The sequence below is a fragment of the Ptychodera flava genome, chromosome 11, assembly GCF_041260155.1.
Source record: "Ptychodera flava strain L36383 chromosome 11, AS_Pfla_20210202, whole genome shotgun sequence".
NCBI classification, from domain to species: domain Eukaryota; kingdom Metazoa; phylum Hemichordata; class Enteropneusta; family Ptychoderidae; genus Ptychodera; species Ptychodera flava.
In genome coordinates this window covers 13,369,720-13,393,001 of record NC_091938.1, presented here as the reverse complement: position 1 = coordinate 13,393,001, position 23,282 = coordinate 13,369,720, and the positions used below count along the sequence as shown (strand labels likewise).

General features: G+C 37.1%; 1 protein-coding gene across 1 annotated transcript in view; it reads right to left on the bottom strand.

Annotated features, from left to right (window-relative positions):
• Positions 1-23,282, bottom strand: part of LOC139143561 (aldehyde dehydrogenase, mitochondrial-like) — a 43,279-nt gene that overhangs the window by 13,953 nt on the left and 6,044 nt on the right. Inside the window, exons 2-9 of the mRNA XM_070713995.1 lie at positions 10,828-10,932; positions 6,079-6,219; positions 4,765-4,844; positions 4,291-4,340; positions 3,941-4,002; positions 3,087-3,215; positions 1,994-2,107; positions 603-705 (exon numbers count right to left, since the gene is read on the bottom strand). Of these exons, the coding sequence (XP_070570096.1) occupies positions 603-705; positions 1,994-2,107; positions 3,087-3,215; positions 3,941-4,002; positions 4,291-4,340; positions 4,765-4,844; positions 6,079-6,219; positions 10,828-10,932 (784 nt within the window). The remainder of the gene's footprint in view (positions 1-602; positions 706-1,993; positions 2,108-3,086; positions 3,216-3,940; positions 4,003-4,290; positions 4,341-4,764; positions 4,845-6,078; positions 6,220-10,827; positions 10,933-23,282) is intronic.

Sequence of the window (23,282 nt, the reverse complement as noted above, 5' to 3'; positions counted from 1 at the left end):
CATGCATAGCAGAAATAAGCCCCTCTTAGTTTAGTATAAACGGTCTTCCCCCATCTACTGTCTATGGTTGCAGCTGGTCTGTTGATATGTAACAGTTCATAAACAATGACAGGAAATGAGTCAAGATCAGTGGAGTATGCCTGTTTCTCACTGCCATGCCTCCTGCACATTTGCAGGATTTCACTTTTTCTTACCTCGTTTGCACATTTTTGACACTGATGTGTTCATTTGAACAAATTCACATCTCAACCCCTGCATCTACCTGTACATCAAATACTGAGATGGTAGCTTTGGCGGTATGGGAGCCTTTGTGTGTGACGGACATACATCCGCACATACCCGCAAATATACAGACATACAGACATGCAAATCAGATGCAAATGACTGATTCAGCTTATACGATAACCTCACATTGGTACACCAAATGTGAGCTAAAAAATGTAAACAGACAAAAAATTGGGGCAGGCAGGTTTACTCATTGGGCAAGTAAACTTTTGGATACTTGCCGGTACGGCAAGTAGGTAAAAAAGTTCAGAAGAATTGTGTCATGGCAGGCAGGTGACTTCATATGTTTTGAGACAAAATGATATTTTCAAACTCACTGTCTGCATCACTGAAGATGATGTTCGGACTTTTTCCTCCCAATTCTAAGGTAACCTTCTTCAAATTGCTTTTCCCGGCTGCTTGCTGGATGATGTGTCCAACCTAAAATTTCAGCAAACATCACTGAAAGTTAAAATTCTTTTTATGTAAGTTAGTCATCTTTCTGAGACATAAGTTTTCACTTTCCGACTCACTCAGATGTAAACATACTGCAAGCTTGTTGCTGGCTGGCTGCACTGCATGTCATTGGAATACTAAACTGTGTACCCTTTCAACCCCATTTCCCTGTCTAGAGGTCTAAGTTTACCATAGAAAACAATTACATTGGTTCAAACCATTATGGTGAAGGGGTAAAATATATTGTAAAAAAAATGTGGAAAATGTTGACAAGAAACAATCTTCTTTGTGAACTATATAAGGATGTCTCATTCTGTCATACCACTGGCAATATGTTCAGTTTTAGCTGGGCAGATGACAAATTGATCCACTTTGACCTCATTGTGGTACGCTTGTACTATCATGGTTTTTTCCATTTATTTGAGAGGATACATGTTCTGTGAGCTCTGCCCCTTTTCTAATTCCTATAAATGACGATATATCAACCTTTTTGAAAATGTTTTGACCAATATCACCTGCATCACTCATAACTTGACAGACAGAGTTTTGATACACATTATGTATTCTAGACAGCAAGTGATCAGATACCAGACTATATCCATTATGATCAATCATTGTGGTGTCTTCTGACAGTACATGGCAACTACAAGTGTACGTTTCACACTGGCAATGAATCAATGCAGCGCTGTTTGGCAAGACTGAAGTATACAATGAACAGTTAGGCAAAACAAACCCCTGTTTCTGGTCCTTGGCATTCAGCAAAAGTGATGCGGTGACATGGTTTTCTTTTTTTTCTTTCTTTTCCTTTCTTTTTTTTTTATTCCTAACTATGCTGATTTGGCACTATTGATGCAACAGTTATTGTCTTTTATCACTGGCTGCATAATACTTCCGTTTTCTTTTGAACATTTTTGGACATGCAAACAGGGATATCAAGGATAGCTGTACCGATGAGTATGTAACCCCTTAAAAAAAGACATATGACATGCAGGTTCCGAAATGATGCGTGCAGGCGCAGTGACAAGAAATTATTTTTGGGGGCCTTATAAAGATAAACCAGGGTCCATACACTCAAAGTAGCATCAAGTTCAAAGACAATGAGGATGTTTTCAGCAATTTTCAAGGTCCAAATCCTTTTTTCCAGATATCATGTTTATAATTTATGATTTTATATATCATTAAAAACATCATGTTTACAATATAGTTGAAGTCCGAAATGTTTGTGACAGATAGAGCAAGTGATTACAAGTTAAACATTTTGTGACATAATTACCTCCGTAGAACCAGTGAATGCAACTTTCTCCACATCCATGTGTTCAGCGATGGCGGCACCAGCTGTGGGGCCATATCCCGGAATAATATTGACGACACCAGGTGGGAAACCAGCCTGAAATCAGCAAAGAAATTCATGAGACAGGCTTTAACTAGAATTAGAATTAGAATAACTTTATTGTCCAAAAAATGGAAAATCGTCTTTCTTTCACTCGCAGTAAAATACATACAATAAAATGAAATACAAAAAAATGGCACACATAGAAACACAATTACAAAGACACTGCTGATCAACAGCACATGAAAGTGATTTGAACAAAAAAGTGGTTAAAACTACAAATTGAGTTCAACTCATTCTGTATTATTTAAAATAGATATTGCTGATGGTATGAAAGAATGTTTGTAAAAATTTCTCCTAGATACTGTTATAGCAATTACGTAAAAATGAACAAGTTTAAAATGTCAAAATCGTTGTGGTTCCAATGCCCAGTGACACACACATCAGAGTATGATACATGTCAAAATACTGGTACTCCTACCGATCATACATGTACATGTACACAGAAGTATACTGTATGTCCAAGGATGGATAATTACACCTTTGGAAGGAAATTGGTCAGAATGAGCATTTTGGCTACACAGATCAATTATTGTTCTTCATTTGGCTAGCTTGTTCAAAACACAAAGTATCCCTATCGAGCTCTTCCTTGTATTTTATGTTCATCCAATCTGATAACAAGAAAAGTGCTCATAATTTGACTTTTTACAAAGATTTTGCTGAAGTGATGGGCTCAGGTCATCCAATGATTTGTGTTATATGACTAGAATTGAACCAGTGAAATTATTATCTATCAATCAAATCTAAATCTTCTTATCATAACTTGTTGTTGTGTCAATAATATTTGCAAAAAGGGCTGCCCTGAGACTCGTCGTAATGCCTCTTCGCTTTTCAAACAGAAAGGTGGCATCAAACACACACAGCTCAATTAAAATTGTCTCATTCATTGGCTGTATGCTCTGTGCTTTTATATGAGCAAACACCAAAGACAGAGGAGTTACATGACTTGTAATTAAAAGTTTTAACTGACAATTACCTCTTTTATCAAATTTGCCACATACAGAGCTGAAAGAGGTGTCTGTTCTGCCGGTTTCATAACAATGGTGTTACCAGTTGCCAGGGCTGGTCCCAACTTCCAACACTGCATCAACAACGGAAAATTCCACTGTGGGAATACATGCAAAGAAAGGAGAACAGAAAAGATCATTTGGTGAAAAGGGAGAAATAGTTTAAATATCAATAAGCTAAGAGAAATGGAAGGTAACCTATGTTGTATTGGTTTGTACATACAAACCTACCATGCAAATCTACCTGGCAAGGAATTAAGCACAAAAGTCATTTGACCATATTGAAACCTCTGATAATGGTGATTGGACAACTTAAACGTAACAAGTTACAATGTTTTCATGACATTCCATGACAAACCATGAGTTCTAATCAAACATTCACACTCACATCCATCCATGCTAGCACATGTCCCATCAATAAACTACGAGAAATGAAAGATAACCTATGTTTTATTGGTTTGTACATGCCATTGAACCTACATGCAAATCTACCTGGCAAGAAATCAAGCGCGAAAAGTCATTTGACCATATTACAAACCACTAGCTGATAATGGTGATTAGACAACTTAAACATGACAAGTTACAATGTTTTCATGACATTCCATGACAAAACATGAGTTCTAATAAGGCATTCACACTCACATCCATACATCCTAGCACATGCCCCGTGTACCGGCCCGGTATACACAAATTTACAAAGCATGTAAAATTACATGCCTTCAACAATTGTGAAAATCTGTAATGCTTTGAACTCAAAATATTCTTCCCTCTCAAATATCATACCCTGTGTTGGAACTGTATCAAATATGGATGCAAAACTTACCGGTATAATTTGCCCACACACACCTACAGGTTCATGACGGGTGTAGCAAAAATAGTCCCCATCTGGAAATGGATGAAAAGTTATGATACAATTGTTTATGTAAGAAGTACAAGTACACATGCTACAACAGAAATCACTGCATCTTTCAGGAACATTTTAAAGTTAACTTGAAATTCCCACTATCGGTTGCTTTAGGAACAGGATGAGACTCATAGCCAGATTTCATGAGTAATCACAATCCATATTACAGATGTTAAATCTAAAACTATCACTTCTGGAATTAAAATATTTCATGTTTCGAGTTAAAACTAAGAAGTCACAAATAATCAAAATTTAATTATGATCCGTACCAATTGGAATTGTTTTGCCATGAATCTTATCAGTCCAACCAGCGTAATACCTGTAAAGAAAACAAACAATTATTAAAAGAAGAACATATGCGTCCCAATCTTGTCTTTTTGCTGTTGTACATACAATACAAACCATAGACTCAACAAAAACCATACAGGTTTGTAGTTACCGAGGTTTTCGACAGGTCCTCGTACACTCGAATATCAAAGGACCTAGCTTCCATAAGATCAAATAGATTTATCATCTCGTATATGAAAATCAATGGCATGAATATAGGAACATTTATTCTTAAAATACTAAAGATTACATTAAGCTATTGATAACTATTCTGAACTTGTGCTTGTTTTGAACTTGAATGTCTTGTATCGTAGGTGATGTCATGAGCACAAACGAGATTTACACAAAATTCAACTTTGTGAAAAAAGGTATTGATTTCATTCTCTACCTTCAAATGATGGCACATTTCATCTTACCTCAAACATTTAATTGACAGGCCTAGATCAGCATCATGGGCAACATGGAAAGGTTTGCCGTTATCGAGTGTTTCCAGACTCTGAAATAACGATAAAACAATATTGTTTTTCCTCTGCCAAAGTCTGAAGTGCTCTTTGTGTTTATATTCCTGTAAAAAGTATCACATGAAATCTAAACGAATTTCTACTAAATATTTATGTTTCATAACCACACAGTTTGAGCAAACAAAAGAGCAAGTGTATAAAGTACAGATGACATACGACAGAGATGCCTTTAGCCACTTTTGGACAATATGCAGAACATCACTGGTGTAATTGTCTTTGAAATTTGTGCTATGAAAGTAAAAATTCCATGTTTTTGACCAAAAATGACAACAATGGCTCCAAAAGTACAAAATTGTAGATTTCATCATAATTTGAATATATCATATTTTCATCATCCCTATGAACCTATACACTAAATATCAAAGCTATCATACGAGCGGTGTTGGTAAAAAAAAGTTTTGACCAAATCATAAACATGACCTACATCCCAAATATGAATTTGTGAAGAAGATTTTTTAAGATTTTTTGACCCAAAATGACAAAAAATTACTTTGAAAATACAAATTTGCATATTTCATCATGATTTGAACAAATCTGATTAAGATCATCCCTGGGACCTGTACTCAAAATATTAAAGAAATCGGACTAGCTGTTTTAAAGAAGCTTCAATGTAAAAAGTTGACAGATACTGAATGCTAGAAGTGGAACTCTGGACGATGGACGGCAGACGCTGAACGCCACCACACATCAACATATCATACATGTGCAAGCTCCGCATCGCAGACAGCGGAGATAAAAATAGCAAGAGCTTCAAATGTCATTGTATTTGTATGGCATCACAGTGTTATTTGTGATGTACATGTACATGTACCCATGGCAAAAACTTGATCCTGCATCACCAGTGCAAGTAGTATGTCTTTCTTTTCACTTGAATTTGCATTGACTAATATATCACAGTATGCTTCAATGTGGATATATGTATTTGTTATATCTAATATTCAGTCCGTTTTTTGAGCAATTTCCAATCACACATTTATTACATTGATTTACCGGTACTTTGCTCTTGATGTCAAAGAATAAATTTGGTTGTTGTTCCTAATTAATAATTCCACTGGCATTTGCCTCCAACAAAGGCTTCTCTGTACATTATATTTATTTCATATTATTTGTTGCCATGAGCAAATTCTTCAGGCAAGCACACTCACAGATCTCTGCACACTAATGCACAACTTCATGGCTCAACAGTTGGTGTGTATATCAAACACTTACAGCAAGATAATCTCTGTCTCTTTCAATAAGATCTGCTAGCTTATTGAGTAAGACTCCACGATCCGAAGCATCCATGGTTCTCCAGGCTGATCCTAACTGGAATGCCTCTTGAGCCGCAACAACTGCCTTGTCCACATCAGCCTGTTAAAAATAATCAAGTATAAAAAAGCAAAACAACTCTCAATGTACATGTAATTTGTATTTGGCCTTTGGCAAAGGTTACACGCGCGTTTTTTGTAACAAAATATAATTTACGATGAAATACATTGTAACCTTTATTTCCTTTTGAAAATAACATAATTTTAGTGTTTCACTTTCTAATGTTTCTTGTATATGATTGACTTGTCTCCCACTTACACAGAAACTTTTAATGGGGGTGATTAAGCATTTGTGTTATGCATAAAACAACACAATCAAATGGTTTTCCAGATTTTATATAACCCTGTGAGGATCAAGTTCATTGCAATTTAGTAGAGCACTATTCCAATGCTTTAATCCTTTGACTGAGCTGACATGTCCCACACAATGTAAATTATACTGCGATGCACTTGACCTTGGAACATCAGTACAAATGCACGATCATTTTCATTTGTCTTGCTTTAGGGCAATTTCTTTGCTAGACCTGGTAGAAATTGTGTCACAGTTGTAGCATGGGTTATCTGTTATCGGTGTTTTTTTTCTGTTTATATTTTTTAATATACATAGAGTAAAGTTTGTAGTACTTGACACTGTGTGAGAAAAGCCTTTGGTTGAACCAGTTTGTCGACTTGTCGACTTTAAATAAAGGCAATTAAACTAACAATCATACTAATACATGACTTTGATGTGGATTGATGTTTCTGCTGATTTTGAACAACTTGACCATATGAGTTACCGTTAATCGGTGTATAATTTAGGACAGTATATGCTTGTAGATGTACACCAAGTCATTGCTAACAAAGTTCCCGCCAATCAGCGAAAAGCTACCCACATTAAGGAATTAAAATCATAGTTTTGGAACCATAGACACCAACTAACTTGGCTACCAATGTCAAGGCAAACAATTAAACTACAGTACAAACACTGACTTCAAAGCCCTAGGGCCAAGCATCCATTTAAAATCTCTCATGAATTAGAGAGGCAGAGAATGCTGATGTCAAAGAAAGTTTAAAGGTGAAAGCATTAGTGAAACTGCAAGATGCGGCATAAATTATCACATTTATGGTTGTTCAAATCATTTCACTTCTAGACAAAGCTGGTAAGGTCAAAAAAATATACTGTGCTGTTCTGATACCATGGCTTTCAAAAATATGGTAGGTGGGTTAATGCAGGGATTTTTCCCAAAATATTTTTATTTTAAATATGCATTTTTCAGGGGTTCAGGGCAGTCAAACACTGGCTATAACATTTCTAGAAAATTGTATCATACATATAAAAGGAAAAAAAAACCATAAAAGACATCCTCATTCAAGCAAAAATCAAATGCCAAGTAACGAACGAGTGATTTTACGGGTTTTTCTTTTTTTACTTCTGTGTTTACGTAGCTTTAAAAAGTTTACGGTTGACACTAAATTATACCGTAGGTAGGTCGGGTTATTGGAACAGTACAATTTTTTTTGTTAGGCTTAACCACAAAGCTGTCTGCTAATTTGCTGATGCCATTTCTCCTCGGGCATTTCTCACTGTCTCACTCTGCTCACTGCCAAACACAACTCTGGAGCTGGAAATTTAGTCAGCGTCCCTTCTTTGCAATTATTTTGACAAATAACACAGCTGTAGCTGTTCAGATCTGACATCTCTCATTTTCCTGGCAACTGGAGAAGCCACTGCACATGTGATTAATGGGCAAATATGTGTTTATTTCCATACCAACGTGAAATAGCAGGGTCACCATAGGTGATAGGGCGAGTGACCTTATACATAACGGTACATGACACATTGAGGACAAATGTTGGGTATACAAGGATGCAAACACTGGTTGTCCACATTGTGTTGTGCTGATTTTAAAAGTGACGCGTCGTACTTTGCCGAAAGACATCATATAAAAAGTAGCCTTTCAAAATGTCTGACTTACTGCTCAAATAGCACAATCAACATTTTTGTACATGAACAAACAGTTGACATATTGCAGATGAGTCAATATGAGTTTTTTCTCTGTAAAAAAGTCCCCCCCCCCAAACTGAGATGTGCCTTGACTGTTTATGCATACAGTATTATGATCTGTAATCTGACAGGACAAATCATGATGCAATTAATCGTGCAGGCATATATTTGGCCCAACTTAGTGCTTGATTTTGTGAATAAATACATCCACTTATACTAAGTGCATTTATGATCAGCTGATCAACTTATTATCAGGTTGATTTATTATGCTTGGAATTTATTCATAGGCCTGAAATCAATGGCTTTAGGCCAGAGAAAAAAAAAATCTTGTTCATCGGATTTTTGGACCAAGTCCCAGGAGCGGCGAGCGAAATTTTTTTTTTTTTTTTTTTAGGCCGAAGGTAACGCGGTGGCATTTTTGCACAGATGCAGACAAGGCAAGATAATTGTTTCCCTTTTTACCTGAAATATCTCAGACAAGAAACACTGATAATGGTAACTGAATTCAATACTGTATTTCCCAACAATAACATAGGCCTTACATTCACAGTTAGTGTTTGCACAACATATTCTGAGCATTTCAACATTCTCTCAGAATAAAACTGAAATGTACAGCAAATCACTGAAATTCAACAATTCAGTATTGTCCTTAATATTGCCCTGGTGGGACCTAGCATCTGAGTTTTTTCATTTTACTTTGGCCCCATGTTTTGGCCTCTTTACCACTGTCTATATATACACATTTTACATAATGGTCTAACAACACTGTACTGTGATCGGAGTGAAGTTATATAGTCATCATTCAGATCGTATTTTAACATCGACGCAACCATGTGTTTTGTCATTGCCGTAATTTTTTATACTTTCGATGCAATTTTCATTCAATCGGGTGCACCGTCCATCTGCTGTCACGATCTTGTTGAACAAATCGCCGAACGTAATATCAGGACAAACACTGCACTGAATAGCGTCTCTGGAACTAACTGTTGGCCATCACGTCGAATGTTGGCGATCAAATTAATACTCATGTGACATGTACTAACCTTTACAAAACGAGCAAATTTCTGGCCAAATCGACCCACTTTGCGTCGTGATTCGCCAAATTTAGACGTAACAACAACGTGTTGGCGGTCAACTAAGTCCGAACACGAATGAAGTTTCATTCAGAATCCCGTGCCCGCGAAAACCGGACACAGTGTAGGGCGCCACCAGCGGCAGTACTAAAAATATTTGTAATACGGAAGTAAGAATTTGCCGCGATCAAAAAAAAAAAAAAAAAAAAAAAATTCCAAATATGCCAAAGTAGAAGCGGCGATTCCGATGAACAATTTATTTTTTCTTCCTGGCCTTATCTAGTTTGGCCTACCCTTCCTTGTTGTATTGGCCTTCCCTTTCTTAGTGTATTGGCCTTCCCTGTCTTGGTGTATTGGCCTTCCCTTTCTTAGTGTATTGGCCTTCGATCGATCCCTTTCTTGATGTATTGGCCTTCCCTTTCTTAGTGTATTGGCCTTCCCTTTCTTGTTGTATTGGCCTTCCCTTTCTTGGTGTATTGGCCTTCCCTTTCTTGGTGTATTGGCCTTCCCTTTCTTGGTGCATTGGCCTTCCCTTCCTTGTTGTATTGGCCTTCCCTTCTTGGTGTATTGGCCTTCCCTTTCTTGGTGTATTGGCCTTCCCTGTCTTGGTGTATTGGCCTTCCCTTTCTTAGTGTATTGGCCTTCCCTTTCTTGGTGTATTGGCCTTCCCTTTCTTGATGTATTGGCCTTCCCTTTCTTGGTGTATTGGCCTTCCCTTTCTTGATGTATTGGCCTTCCCTTTCTTGGTGTATTGGCCTTCCCTTTCTTGTTGTATTGGCCTTCCCTCTCTTGGTATATTGGCCTTCCATTTCATGTTGTATTGGCCTTCCCTTTCTTGGCATACTGAGTGTCTCTACTAAGTTTTGGGTACACCTAGTATGCCATGTCTTTTCTGCCCTAATATGGTTGTATTGATATACAATGTATAATGGGATCTCCAGGAACTTGATCGACTCAGCAAAACCAAGTAAAGTTTATAGGATCCTGCTCTTAGGGGATAACCATTTGATTTCTGAGGTGGGGTGGGGTGGAAGAAGTGTGTGTGGCAGCAATTTTTTTTGTGTATAACTACTAGGTATATGAAACCACTTGTTTTTCTGTTGTTGTAACTAGTCTGGCATCACATCGTATTTTCTCCATATCCAGAAGCAACACAATTTTTTCTCAATTAGTGATTTTTGAACATGCAGTTTCTTCCAGTATACTGTATGCATACCAGTACATGTCACTGTTTCACAACAGCGTTCTGTGTAAGTAGCATTAAGAAGAGATTATACATCCAGAGAATATGTTGGAATCACAATTCAGTAATTTTGCTGATTTCAGGCATATCTGGATATTTTTTTATTTCTGTCTGTTAAAACAATTTGATTCTCAAGCTCCAATGAGATAAAATTATTTTGTTTTCCTGGACCTTCAGTAACTGCCTGCAATTTTTCTAAAAACCCTCCAACCCCCAACCTCCCTTCCCAAAATCAGATGATTTCCCCTTTAAAGACAAACATCTTGGAAATATCTGAAGGGACAGGAATTTGACATGGCCTTGGGAAGGAAAAACATGACTTTCTTGATCTGATATTGTCAAGTCACTTACCTTATCACCCTCGGCAACATCACAGATCTTTTCCCCAGTGGCAGGATTAATGGTTGGGAAAGTTTTTCCACTGACAGAATCATGCCATTCATTGTTGATGAAGATCTGGGAAGATAAAATTGTATAAACATAGGGCCAATGTCTCTGAAGCTACGATGGACATGGATACAAAATTAAGTATTTCCTGACTGTATGAAATTATCTCACTAAGGTCATCCTAGGGACCTGTATACCAAATATTAAAGCTGTCTGACCAGCGATTTTGAAAAACCAAGCCAGAGCTGCGCTGTGTTATGTAGACAATAACTTTTTGTGACACGTGTGATGACAAAGGTGGATATCTTTGCTAGCTCATTTCGGGAGAGCCTGACCAAAAATGACAAAATTAGCTGCAAAAATACAAAATTGAAGATTTCATCATAATTATAATAATCTATTACATTGAAATAAACCCTAGGAACCTGAATACCAAATATCAAAGCTATCATATAAATAACTTTTGAGAAACAAAGATTTTGACCAAAAATGGCAAAAATTGACCCCAGAAATACAAAAATTAAAGATTTCATCACAATTTTAATATATTACACTAAGATAACCCCTAGGAACCTGTATACGAAATATCAAAGCTATCAGACAAGTAGTGTTTGAGTAAACAAATTTTTTGACAAAAAATAGCAAAAACTGCGCAAAAAATAAAAAATTGCAGATTTCATCAAAATTTCAATATATTTAGTTTATCTGTAGGAACTATATACCAAATATCAAATCTATCAGACAAGTACTTTTTGAGATATAATTTTTTGACCATAAATGGCAAAAATTGCCCCAAAAATTCAAAATTGTAGATTTCATCATAATTTGAATACATCATATTTTGATCATTCCTCTAAACCTGTATAGGAAATATCAAAGCTGTCAGCCAAGTGGTTTTGATGAAATAAATTTTTGACCAAAAATGACAAAAAATTCCTTAAAAATACAAATTTGCATATTTCATCACAATTTGAACAAATCTAGGGACCTGTATACCGAATATGCTCTCTCATCGGATAGCTTTGATATTTGGTATAGAGGTTCCTAAGGTTGATCAAAATCCGATGTATTCAAATCCTGATGAAATCTGCAATTTTGTATTTTTTTCGGCAATTTTTCTCAGTTTTGGTTAAAAATTTTTTTCTCAAAAATTACTTGTCTGATTGCTTTTATATTTGGTATACAGCTTCCTAAGGTTTATCTTCATATCATACATTGAAATTAGGTTGAAATCGGCATTTTTGTATTTTGGGGCAATATTTCTGGATAAAAGAATTTTTGACCAAAAATTGGGAAAATTGCCCCAAAATTACAAATATGAAAATTTCAATTCAATTTGTATAAACTTGACTGAGATCATCCTGAGGAACATGTATACTAACTTTCAAAGCAATCAGACTAGCGGTCTCGGAGAAAATGATTTTTTGACTAAAAACTGAAAAAATAGCGTCAATGACACTGTAGCTCCCATCCTGGACTATTTAGTGTTTGTTCTCTGGTCAGATATTTGAACATGTGTGAAAGGGATAAAGTGCATGAAGTGAAAATACTTAAATGTAATGTACTGGAGACAGTGAAATATGTTTAATGTATTTATTCAGAATATAAAATGGAAAAAATACAGAATTAGAAATATTGAATACTGTGATACAACCATTAACTAAACAAGTCATTGACAATGACAGTCCCCACTTGTAATAGGAGTATTAGTCTTGATGGGGCAGGGAAATGTGGTCATTAAGAAGTATCACTGGAGTGTATATGTTGAGATCTATGGGCACATAGGTCTATGTCGTTGTTCCCAATTTGAAACACATGAGGCATGTCTAAGTTATGGTTCTAAATCGGGAAAAAAGATCAGACCTCTAGCAGTATTGGCCAGCCAAGAAATACATATGCGCATAATAAATGAGGTACAAGATGTGACATCTTAAGGTCTAGTATCCTATCAAAATTGGAGGGTATAGAACTTGTGGTTACTGAGTTATGCATATATATGTATAATCAAGGTCAAAGGTCATTGAGGTTACATGACATTTTGAAAAAATTAATCCCTATATGCCAAAAAATCAGACCTCTAGCTCTATTCACTTGCCCAGAATTAGATGTGTGCAAAATTAATGAGGTAAAGCATGTGTTGTCATAAGGTCTCCCATCCTACTAAATACAAAGGACATAGCACTTGTAGTTACTTATTTATTGACATAAACATATATTTTAGGTAAAAGGTCATCAAGGTCACATGACATTTGGTCAAAAAATTTCTCCCTATAGTTATCCCTATATACCAAAAATCAGACATCCAGCTCTATTGGCTTGCTCAGAATGAGATATGTGCATAATTAATAAGCTACAATATGTGGCATCACAAGGTGTCCAATCATACCAGATATGAAGGGTGTAGCACTTGTGGTTACTGAGTTATGGACAAATATGTATATTTGAGGTCAAAGGTCACCGAGGTCACATTACATTTTGTCAAAAAAAATTCTCTCCTATAGTTATCCCTATATATCAAAAATCAGACCTCAGGCTCTATTGGCTTGCTCAAATTAGATATGCACATAATTAATGAGGTACAATATGTGGCATCATAAGGTGTCCATCATACTATACATGAAGGGTGTAGCACTTGTGGTTACTGAGTTATGGACAAATATGTATATTTGAGGTCAAAGGTCACCGAAGTCATGTCACATTTTGTCAAAAAAATTGTATTGCTAGGTTATCCCTATATACCAAATATAGTTATCAAAACAAACCACCAATTGTATGAAACATGGGCCTAAATACAGACAGACTGACATTCACAGACTGGCACAGAGTGATGACATTGACCCCAAGTGTGCCTTGGCCCATGGAGAGTGATAAAGATATATAACAAAAAGCTGAATGTAATGATAAAATAGTTAAGTATAGGCCTACAGACACTGAGGGTGAATATGTTACAGCAATTTGATTAGTTTCTTTTCATTTTCTACTTCTGTGATAATTTTAAGACAATCAAACTGCAAGGCAGTTTTAATATTTAATTGACATAATACATGTTATCTTTTACAAGCACACAGCAAACTGTTTTTGATTTTTCATTTACAATATTTGACATAGACTGAAATACATAACATGCAACCAATATTTACATTTTGCCCATGCACCAGATACATGGAGAGATTTCAACATGCAATCATTAACTCAGAACCCTATAGGGAAAAGTAAACATTGTTTTCTTCCAGAACAGCTGGTACATCCACATCTGGAGCAACTTACAAACTTAACCAATTACACAAGGATGATGACACAAGAGATAAAGTTAAACTGTGGTGAACTTGACTATTCCTTTCAAATCCTTACCTAACTTGATTGACATCTTAAACTAAAATACACTGCATGTTTAATGGCACACAAAAATACATCAGGGTGTGTACCATTTGATAAAAGGGGTGTTTGGAAGATTGATGAGGAACATCTTTTTATCCGATACACTGTACATTCTTTTTTTCCCACTATCTCACCTTTTCTTTTTGACAAACCTTCTGTGGCTGATTTTTTTATTGACATTTGTTTGGATTTTTTTCAAAATCTGCCAGGACCCCCCCCCCCCCCCCCCCAATCACTCTTTAACATTGAAAAAAACTTTGAATATATTTTTTGGAAACCAAACCTGCTGAAATCACCTCAGCTATGTTTTCTCATTATTTTTTACCGCATTTCAACACCAAATACAGTTTACCATTTCAAATGCTTACTGAATCACAACATTATCTTAAACATAGGGCCAATGTCCCTGAAGCTACTATAGACATGGATACAAAATAAAGTATTTCCTGACTGTACGAAATCATCTCACTAAGGTCATCCTAGGGACCTGTTAACCAAATATTAAAGCTGTCTGACCAGCGGTTTTGAAAAAAACAAGCGACCCAATAGTCGACAGAGCTCTGCTGTGTTATGTAGAGAGCAACTTTTGTGACATATGTATTGATGAAGATGGTTGAGATCTTTGATAGCTCATTTCAGGATGGCCTGACCTAAAATGGCAACATTAGCTGCAAAAATACAAAATTGATGATTTCATCATAATTATGTATAAAAATGTATACAAAATATCAAAGCTATCACATGAGTAACTTTTGAGAAACAAATATTTTGACCAAAAATGGCAAAAATTGACTCAAAAATACAAAAATTGAAGATTTCATCAAATTTCACTATATCACACTAGGAGAACCCCCAGGAACCTGTATACCAAATATCAAAGGCATCAGACAAGTAGTTTTTGAGAAACACATTTTTTGACCAAAATGTCAAAAATTGCACCAAAAATACAAAATTGCAGATTTCATCATATATTCTATATATCATATTTAGTTTATCTGTAGGAACCTGTATACCAAATATCAAAACTGTCAGACGAGCGGTTTTGATGAAATAAATTTTTGACCAAAAATGACAAAAAAATTCCTTAAAAATACAGATTTGCATATTTCATCACAATTTGAACAAATCCAAATTGGGTTATCCCTAGGGACCTGTATACCAAATATCAAAGCTGTCAGACGAGCGGTTTTGATGAAATAAATTTTTGACCAAAAATGACAAAAAAATTCCTTAAAAATACAGATTTGCATATTTCATCACAATTTGAACAAATCCAATTTGGGTTATCCCTAGGGACCTGTACACCAAATATCAAAGCTGTCTGACCAGCGGTTCATGAAGAAGAAGATTTTTTACCAAAAACGCCTTTTTGGCACTAATTTGTATATTTTCAACAATATCAAAAATCAAAAAAAGCACAATTATTTCAGGTCAGCCCAAAGTACTTACATGCTAATTTTTCATGTAATCTGCTCAGTGGTTATTGAGATTTTCAATTTTGACTGTTTTTACATTTTTTCACTTAATTTGCATATTTTTGGCAATGACAACTTCATTTGAACAAAATTCATCTACAGCCCATCATCCATGTACACACCAAATATCAAGATGAAATGTGCAGCTGTTTTGGAGTTTTGATGTTGACGGACAGACATACAGACATACAGACATACAGACATACATACATACAGACATTTCCCTAGCCTATAAGAATAGCTTCCATTGCCATATACATATGGCTATGGGAGCTAAAAATTACACCAAAATAGAAACATGCAAATTTTATCCCCATTTGTACACACCTAATCTAGAATACCTAAAGGAATCTGCATGCCAAGTTTCAAACCAATCTGACCAATGGTTACAGAGTTTTAGTAATTTGCAGGGTTTTTCCTTTCCCCCCTCATTTGCATATTTTTTACACTGACAAGTTCATTTGAACAAATTCACATCTCCACCCTAGGCCCTAGGTGCACCTGTGTGCCAAATACTAAGACAGTAGGTGCTGCGGTTTAGGAGTTTTTGATGTGGACGGACATACATACATACATACAGACAGACATGCAAATGGATGCAAATAAACCGATTCACCTTATATGATAACCTCTCTTTGGTATACATACATAATATACTAAATGTGCGCTAAAAATGGCCACCAATGCATGAAAGCCGTAATTATTTAGAGAACACTGACTGAATGCTGCAGAATCAGTATTCTGTATCTCTGGTAATATACACTCACATTGCTACCAGATTTTAAAATTGCCTACTAATTCTGGTGGCAAAAGTTTACCACCAGAAATGACAAAAAAGTATTTCAATCCCTTTAATGTCATAAAAACACAGATAATTGATGAAATAAAAACTTAACAAATATTTCTTCAATGTAAAAACTATCATGAACAACATACACAACATCTTGATTTGTAAAATTAGGAATTCCTGAATGCCGAAAAAGCTGTTGCTGCACTTGAGATCATAAACTGCCTAAAAGTTGTTCAAATTGGCTACAAGATTTTTGATTTAGCTAAAAAGTTGGCTTATCATTTTGGTGACTTAGGGGAACTCTGCAGTTTATGCACATACCATACTGAAAGTTCCACGTTAGAACAATTTAGCACAACACCAGTGGCCTATTATATACTTTCTTACCCTTAATGCACCCATCTGACTTGCCTATTCAACACCAAATATAGTACCAGGTCATGATGACACACAATGACTGTACAGTGTTGTTTTATTGAAATACATTACACGTCCCCCAAAATTAATTTGTCCCCCATTTAGACCTACTATGGGTCAGTGTGTCCCCATGCTAGCAAAAGGCAGAATGAGTTCCGCGACTGGTTGTTATTTGATAAGTCGAAGATGTATGTACTGCATGCCATGCCGACGAGCACTACATACGGTGATCGCTCTGCCCATAAGGTAGCGGCATATCTTGTAAATCTGCTTTCTCAACTTATTCTAAGGTCCGGTCCGTTTGTGGTTAGTACTGACAACTTTAGACTCTCGAATTTAGTCTCACACGTACAGTTAGTCAGAGGTTCATAAAATCGCAGTGGAACACGCTAAGAACCGCAATATAATACTGAGACTTGTTCCCATGTAGTAGAGATATGAGATGAAAACTGAAAGACTTTTCCCATGTTTATTTGAAATGAAAACTGGAATTATTTTCCATGTTAATTGAAAATGAGGACTGAAAGACTTTTTAGTCCCCACGGACACCGTCCGGGGGGACTTATAGGTTTGGTCATGTCCGTGCGTGCGTGCGTCCGTGCGTGCGTGCGTCCGTCCGTCCGTTCACGCAGATATCTCAGAGATGCCTGGAGCGATTTCATTCAAACTTGGTACAAGGATTACTTCATATGTCATACAGATGCACGTCGATTTGTTTTGTAATGCGATCCAATATGGCTGCCAGGCGGCCATTTTATTACGATTTTTGCATGTACAGAGCCATAACTCAGGCATGTTTCAACTGATTTTATTCAAAGTTGGTACAAGGACATTGACCAATGTCATAGATATGCACGTCAATTTTTTTTGTGATACGATCCAATATGGCCGCCGTGCAGCCATTTTGTTACGATTTTTTCATGTACAGAGCCATTACTCAGGCATGTTTCAACAGATTTTATTCAAAGTTGGTACAAGGACATTGACCAATGTCATAGCTATACACATCAATTTGTTTTGTGATACGATCCAATATGGCCGCTCTGCGGCCATTTTGTTACGATTTTTTCATGTACAGAGCCATAACTCAGGCATAACTCAACCGATTTTATTCAAACTTGGTACAAGGATATTGACCTATGTCATGCACATGCACATTGATTTTTTGTGATACGATCCAATATGGCCGCCGTGTGGCCATTTTATTACATTTTTTCATGTCCAGAACCATAACTCAGACATGTATCAAGTGAATTTATTCAAAGTTGGTACAAGGAGATTGACCAATGTCATACATATGCACATTAATTTGTTTTGTGATACGATCCAATATGGCTGCTGTGCGGCCATTTTGTTATGATTTTTTCATGTACAAGCCGTAACTCAGGCATATCTCAACCAATTTTAATCAAATTTGCTACAAGGACATTGACCTATGTCATACATATGCACATTTATTTGTTTTGTGATACGATCCAATATGGCCACCGTGTGGCCATTTTATTACGATTTTTCCATGTCCTGAACTACAACTCACACATGTATCAAGCGAATTTATTCAAAAGTATTTTTATCACAGACCTAATGAAGAGGACTCTATCCTCTCTGAGGACCTGTAATCAAAGTACCCATTAACAAGTGGGGACTGTGTCATCAACGATGACTTGTTACATATTAATTTGGAATGAAAACTGAAAGACTTTTTCCCATGTTAATTTTGGAATGAACTATAAAACCTTTTTCCATAGAGATCTGGTTCTTGGTGATACCTACCTGTAGTCATGGCATATATTATTGAGCAAAAAAAGATTAAATTTTAAAATATATATTTGTTCATTTATTTGTATCAATATTATATAACAACACCAGAGTAGGAGAGACTGATAATGTACCATGTTATCAGCTCTTTTCAATTGAAAGTACATTTTTGAAGGGCTTTTTGTCAGTTTTCTGTTGGCCAACATACGTCAAGAAGGACCAGTAGATTCCATTTGCTATTGGTCCTTCGGACCAGCATGCATTTTAAGTTAATTTCACACACTGATTTGAACTTAGGGCTAAGAATATTGTAATGTTACTACATCGTGAGAAACGGATATTAAGGTGAGAGGTTACTATTATGATGAAATACAAGCGCCACGGTGTTTTGATTAACATTTAACTTTTAAAGTGATGTGAAACTTGGAGCACATTTTTACAATCATTTTTACACTGATCATTCCACCGGATGCAGTCGAGAATAATCGGATCTGACGCCGGTGAAGCTGACGCTGTAGTGTCACGCTTATCCTCATTTCCGCGTGACCCAAGAGGCTGAGGATGAGGATGACGCCAATTTTATGACACCATGTCGAGCTGCCCTTGACCGTAAATTGTCCATAATACAGGTTACAGTCAATTTGAAAATAAAACCGTGGAGTAAGTTACTGGTACTGCAAACGACATCGACAAGAGCGTAGTGAAAGTATAAGACAAATGAAAAATTACGTTATTTATGACATCATGAGTCTATGGACAATCGAAAGTGCCCGAGCTGCAGGAACGTCACGTTGCATTTGCGATACTTTGTGACGTAGCCCTGGACTTATTGTCCTCATCAGGAAAACAAAGCTGCGCTGAACCATGGATGTAAAAAATAGACGAAAGCAAGCACATGGCGCATTAAGGTAGCTTTCTGCCTTTGTTTTGGTATTTTGAGATAAAAACACGATTTTTCTTTTATCCCTGAAAAGTATTCTATAATATTGATCTTCCTTGTGTGTAGAATATCTTGGTCGTGAAGTTCCTGTTTTTGGGTGAAATTTTGGAATAAAAATGTACGAGAGGCACAGGTGTACATTTTGGCATTTGAGACTACCGTTAAGTCTTGATTGACAAGGGATTACGCTAAGCAAGCAGCGTCACAGTATTCACATGCACTTAGACAACATCCGCTGTGAAAATCCCATTAACACCTACCGTTCACTGCGTGGGTCAAGACTATAGAGTGTACCTGGCGAAAGGTGGGTCTTACCGTTTTTCTCATAGGGGTGGCCGCTCCCAAAAGATCATAATTTATCGACACAATCGGACAAGGTCAGACTTATGACATTGTTGACGGTACAATTTCAGATTACAAAAATGGCCCACACACTAAATGTTTTATCTGGGACATTTTTGTGCTTTTGTAAAAGCACCAGGAGTGGTGGATAAGTTTCGTACTGTTAAACATCTTTGAAGAGGCTGTCCCGTATACATAAATGGTACGTTCCACTGGCGGCCTCAGTGACAGCGGGAACACTTGAATACCGCAACAGACACCCTTCACATCTTCAACATTCAAGCAACATTCAGCCTCTTTCGGCCGAAGTTTCGGCTTCTTTTGGCCCCAAGACATTTCGACACCCCCGTTACGATTTATTTTTTTCCCTTCAACCTTATATGTAACTGACAGACCAGTCATATTCATAAGAGTGACCTTTGCGTTCTGACCAGTATGACTTTTACAGTGCCGTTTAGGCGCCGCTTTTCAAACTTTGACAGTGTCGGCGGCTATTGCTATCGAAAATGATATGAAACTCTTTCCTCACGGTTTTTCACCATGTTCTCACAAACTTTAGAGCATGTGAATGCTGACACTATACTTCTCAGTGTTTTGATTTGTAACATTTGGCACGAGTTCCCCCAACCAGGTAGTGCCGAAACGTCTTTGGTCGCGTTGCCTAAACGTCTTGGCGTCGGAAATTGTGCGGCCGAAACGACTTTGCGCCAAAAGGTCTAGAAACCCGACGTCCGTTCGATGAGAATACTGAGTGAGTTGAACAATTTATGAATAAAAATGAAATATCAGAAACCGCGGCTCTTGAACTACTTGGGATTAGAAAATACAAGGTGGAAACAATTGCATGGGCTTCAAGACATCGACAGGAAATTTTCCCAAGGCAAAATACGTAGCAATGCAGAAATCACGCGCCACAAAACAATAGCTGCTTTGGTTTGCAGACGTTTTGGCACAACGGCAGTGAACTGAAATGTCGAAGTCGTTTCAATCCCGCGGTCCCGTTTTTCCTTGTCCCATTTCGTTACCGACCTTGACAAGGTAATACGTCGACTAACAAATGTTCATCGTACACCGGACGAATGTGAATCAAATGATTTTATGGGAATGGACACGACAACATTGTTATCAGTTATCATGGCAGTGCCAAAATGCTGCAGGACCGAAGACAAATTTCAATATGAATTTGACCGTCACAACGTAATAACGTAATCGCCCTGAGTTTTCATCAACATGTCATCATTGGTCGGTAAACCACAGGGGCTCATAAGTGGCTATATAAGTCAATATTACAGCGTTTTTCTTTCTTTTTCAATGTTACAAATAAACTAGCTGAGCCTGAAGAGCACAACACTTGTGTAGCTGTCTTTTGTGTAGCTTGTATTGGCATGTATAGTGCGCCCTCAATAGGGAGTGTGATCATATGTAAATGCGACCTTTAGTTCCGTGACCTAGCCATGCCTACTTCCCTCTCCATATGGCCGGCCATGCGTACAGACGTCGCTGTGTTTACTGACGTCGCTGTGTTTACTGTACTAATTTCCCAAGGGAGGCAGATCCGGCCATATCCGCAGTATGATTGTTATGGTGAATCTCCGAAAACATGAAATCTTGGTAATTTTTTTTGACGGACACGGCCATTGTTTTGGCACACCGATCTGACATTGTCATTAAAGTCTAAAAATGAACCTTCGTGAATGTAGAATGTGAAGAAAATTGGACGCTGCCAGCACCATGTCCGAAGCGACCCATGTGCGCCGTGAAGTACATGTGCGGGCAACTTGATTATACTTTATAATGAGGACGTAATCTGGTGAGTGACGGCTCGTTCAAGAGTGGTGGGGCGTGCCGTATGCAAGAAATAAACAGGAAATTAACATATTTACAAACACGATGTATTGCACATGGCCCGTACGCGACACAGCCGGCAGATCACCTCAGTGGTACAGCAACAGGTATTAAAGTTCGTATGCCTATTTTGTTCCCATTTTATCGCTGGGAGGTTAAAAAGCCAGTCGAGATTGCGTTATCACCTAACACCATTCCGATTGGGGACAGAGCAGAGTAGATCGAAACGCAAACGGGGTGTTATTATAGGAAAGGCGGTGACTTATTTTAAAGCTGAATAAAATGCTGTCTCTGGTTGTGTAAGTCTGTCGATCGAAATATATATTTTTTTCTCAGTTGATTAATCATGGGGGATGGCAGTCTTGATCTCCCCTTTATGGATTGATATTTACTGACTCGTTCCTTCTCATTTTTGTCAATCGATGACAGCATTTTCGTCTTCCTTATTCAATCTTACTTTGACCATGGAGGTAGTATCCTGACCTACACTAGGCTACAGTGTCATTAGTTTGACCAACGTGCGAAGACGTTGCCCATGCGCCCGGTTGAGACGAGATATTTTGCAAAACGGTGAAGAAATATTATTTATTTGTTAGCCGTGTTCACAATAATGACTCTGGCTCAAAAAGAAAGAGAAGGACAAGAAAATGTATAACACTGAAATATTTGAACTCGTACGGCCATACTGTATGCATGGGGGCCCGGGAGACATCGATGTCAGTCTTTCCGGACTGTTCACATGTAACTTAGGGGATATCAAAGGAGATGAATCAGTTGGTTGAATAAAACAAAAGTTTTCGGACATATTTTATGTCAATGTTGTCAATGTCGGACTTTTGATTCATTTCGATTGAGAAACCAGAATCACCTACAGAGATGTCTGTATTAAACACGGACGCATAAGGCAAAAAAAAATATGTGCTGTTCTGATTACATGGTTTTCAAAAATAGGGTAGGTAGGTAGGGAATTTTTTTTTCATTTTTTTTTATTTCTCAATGTGCATTTTGTACGCAAACAAACTACCAGTGAACAATTTCCTCATGAAACGCACTTAAATTGAATACCAATATATTAAAATAAAATATTCATCAGTAGAATTGAATTGGTTTATTAGAATAGACTGCCACGGAAATTGATATGGCTGAATAACAATTCTTTGACAGGAAAGTGAACTGTTTATCCAAAGGTAAATCCTCAGCTTTTTGCAGTCACTCGCTAGAAAAACGCACATATTTTACGGTGAAGTTGTTTGTAGCCTCGCCGACCTGTATATTTGTCTGCTGTACTTCCAACCACGGCCCAGCAGCATCACTGGCACATTCAACTCGAATATAGTACATTTTACATTCAGAAAAACCTGGATGGTGTTCCTCCAAAATTTCTTTGAATGTTCGGTTCTGTTTACATGTAACAGTAGACAAAATCGACCTTTCTTCACCATGATCGCATTTGCGAAACAAAATTGAGTACACG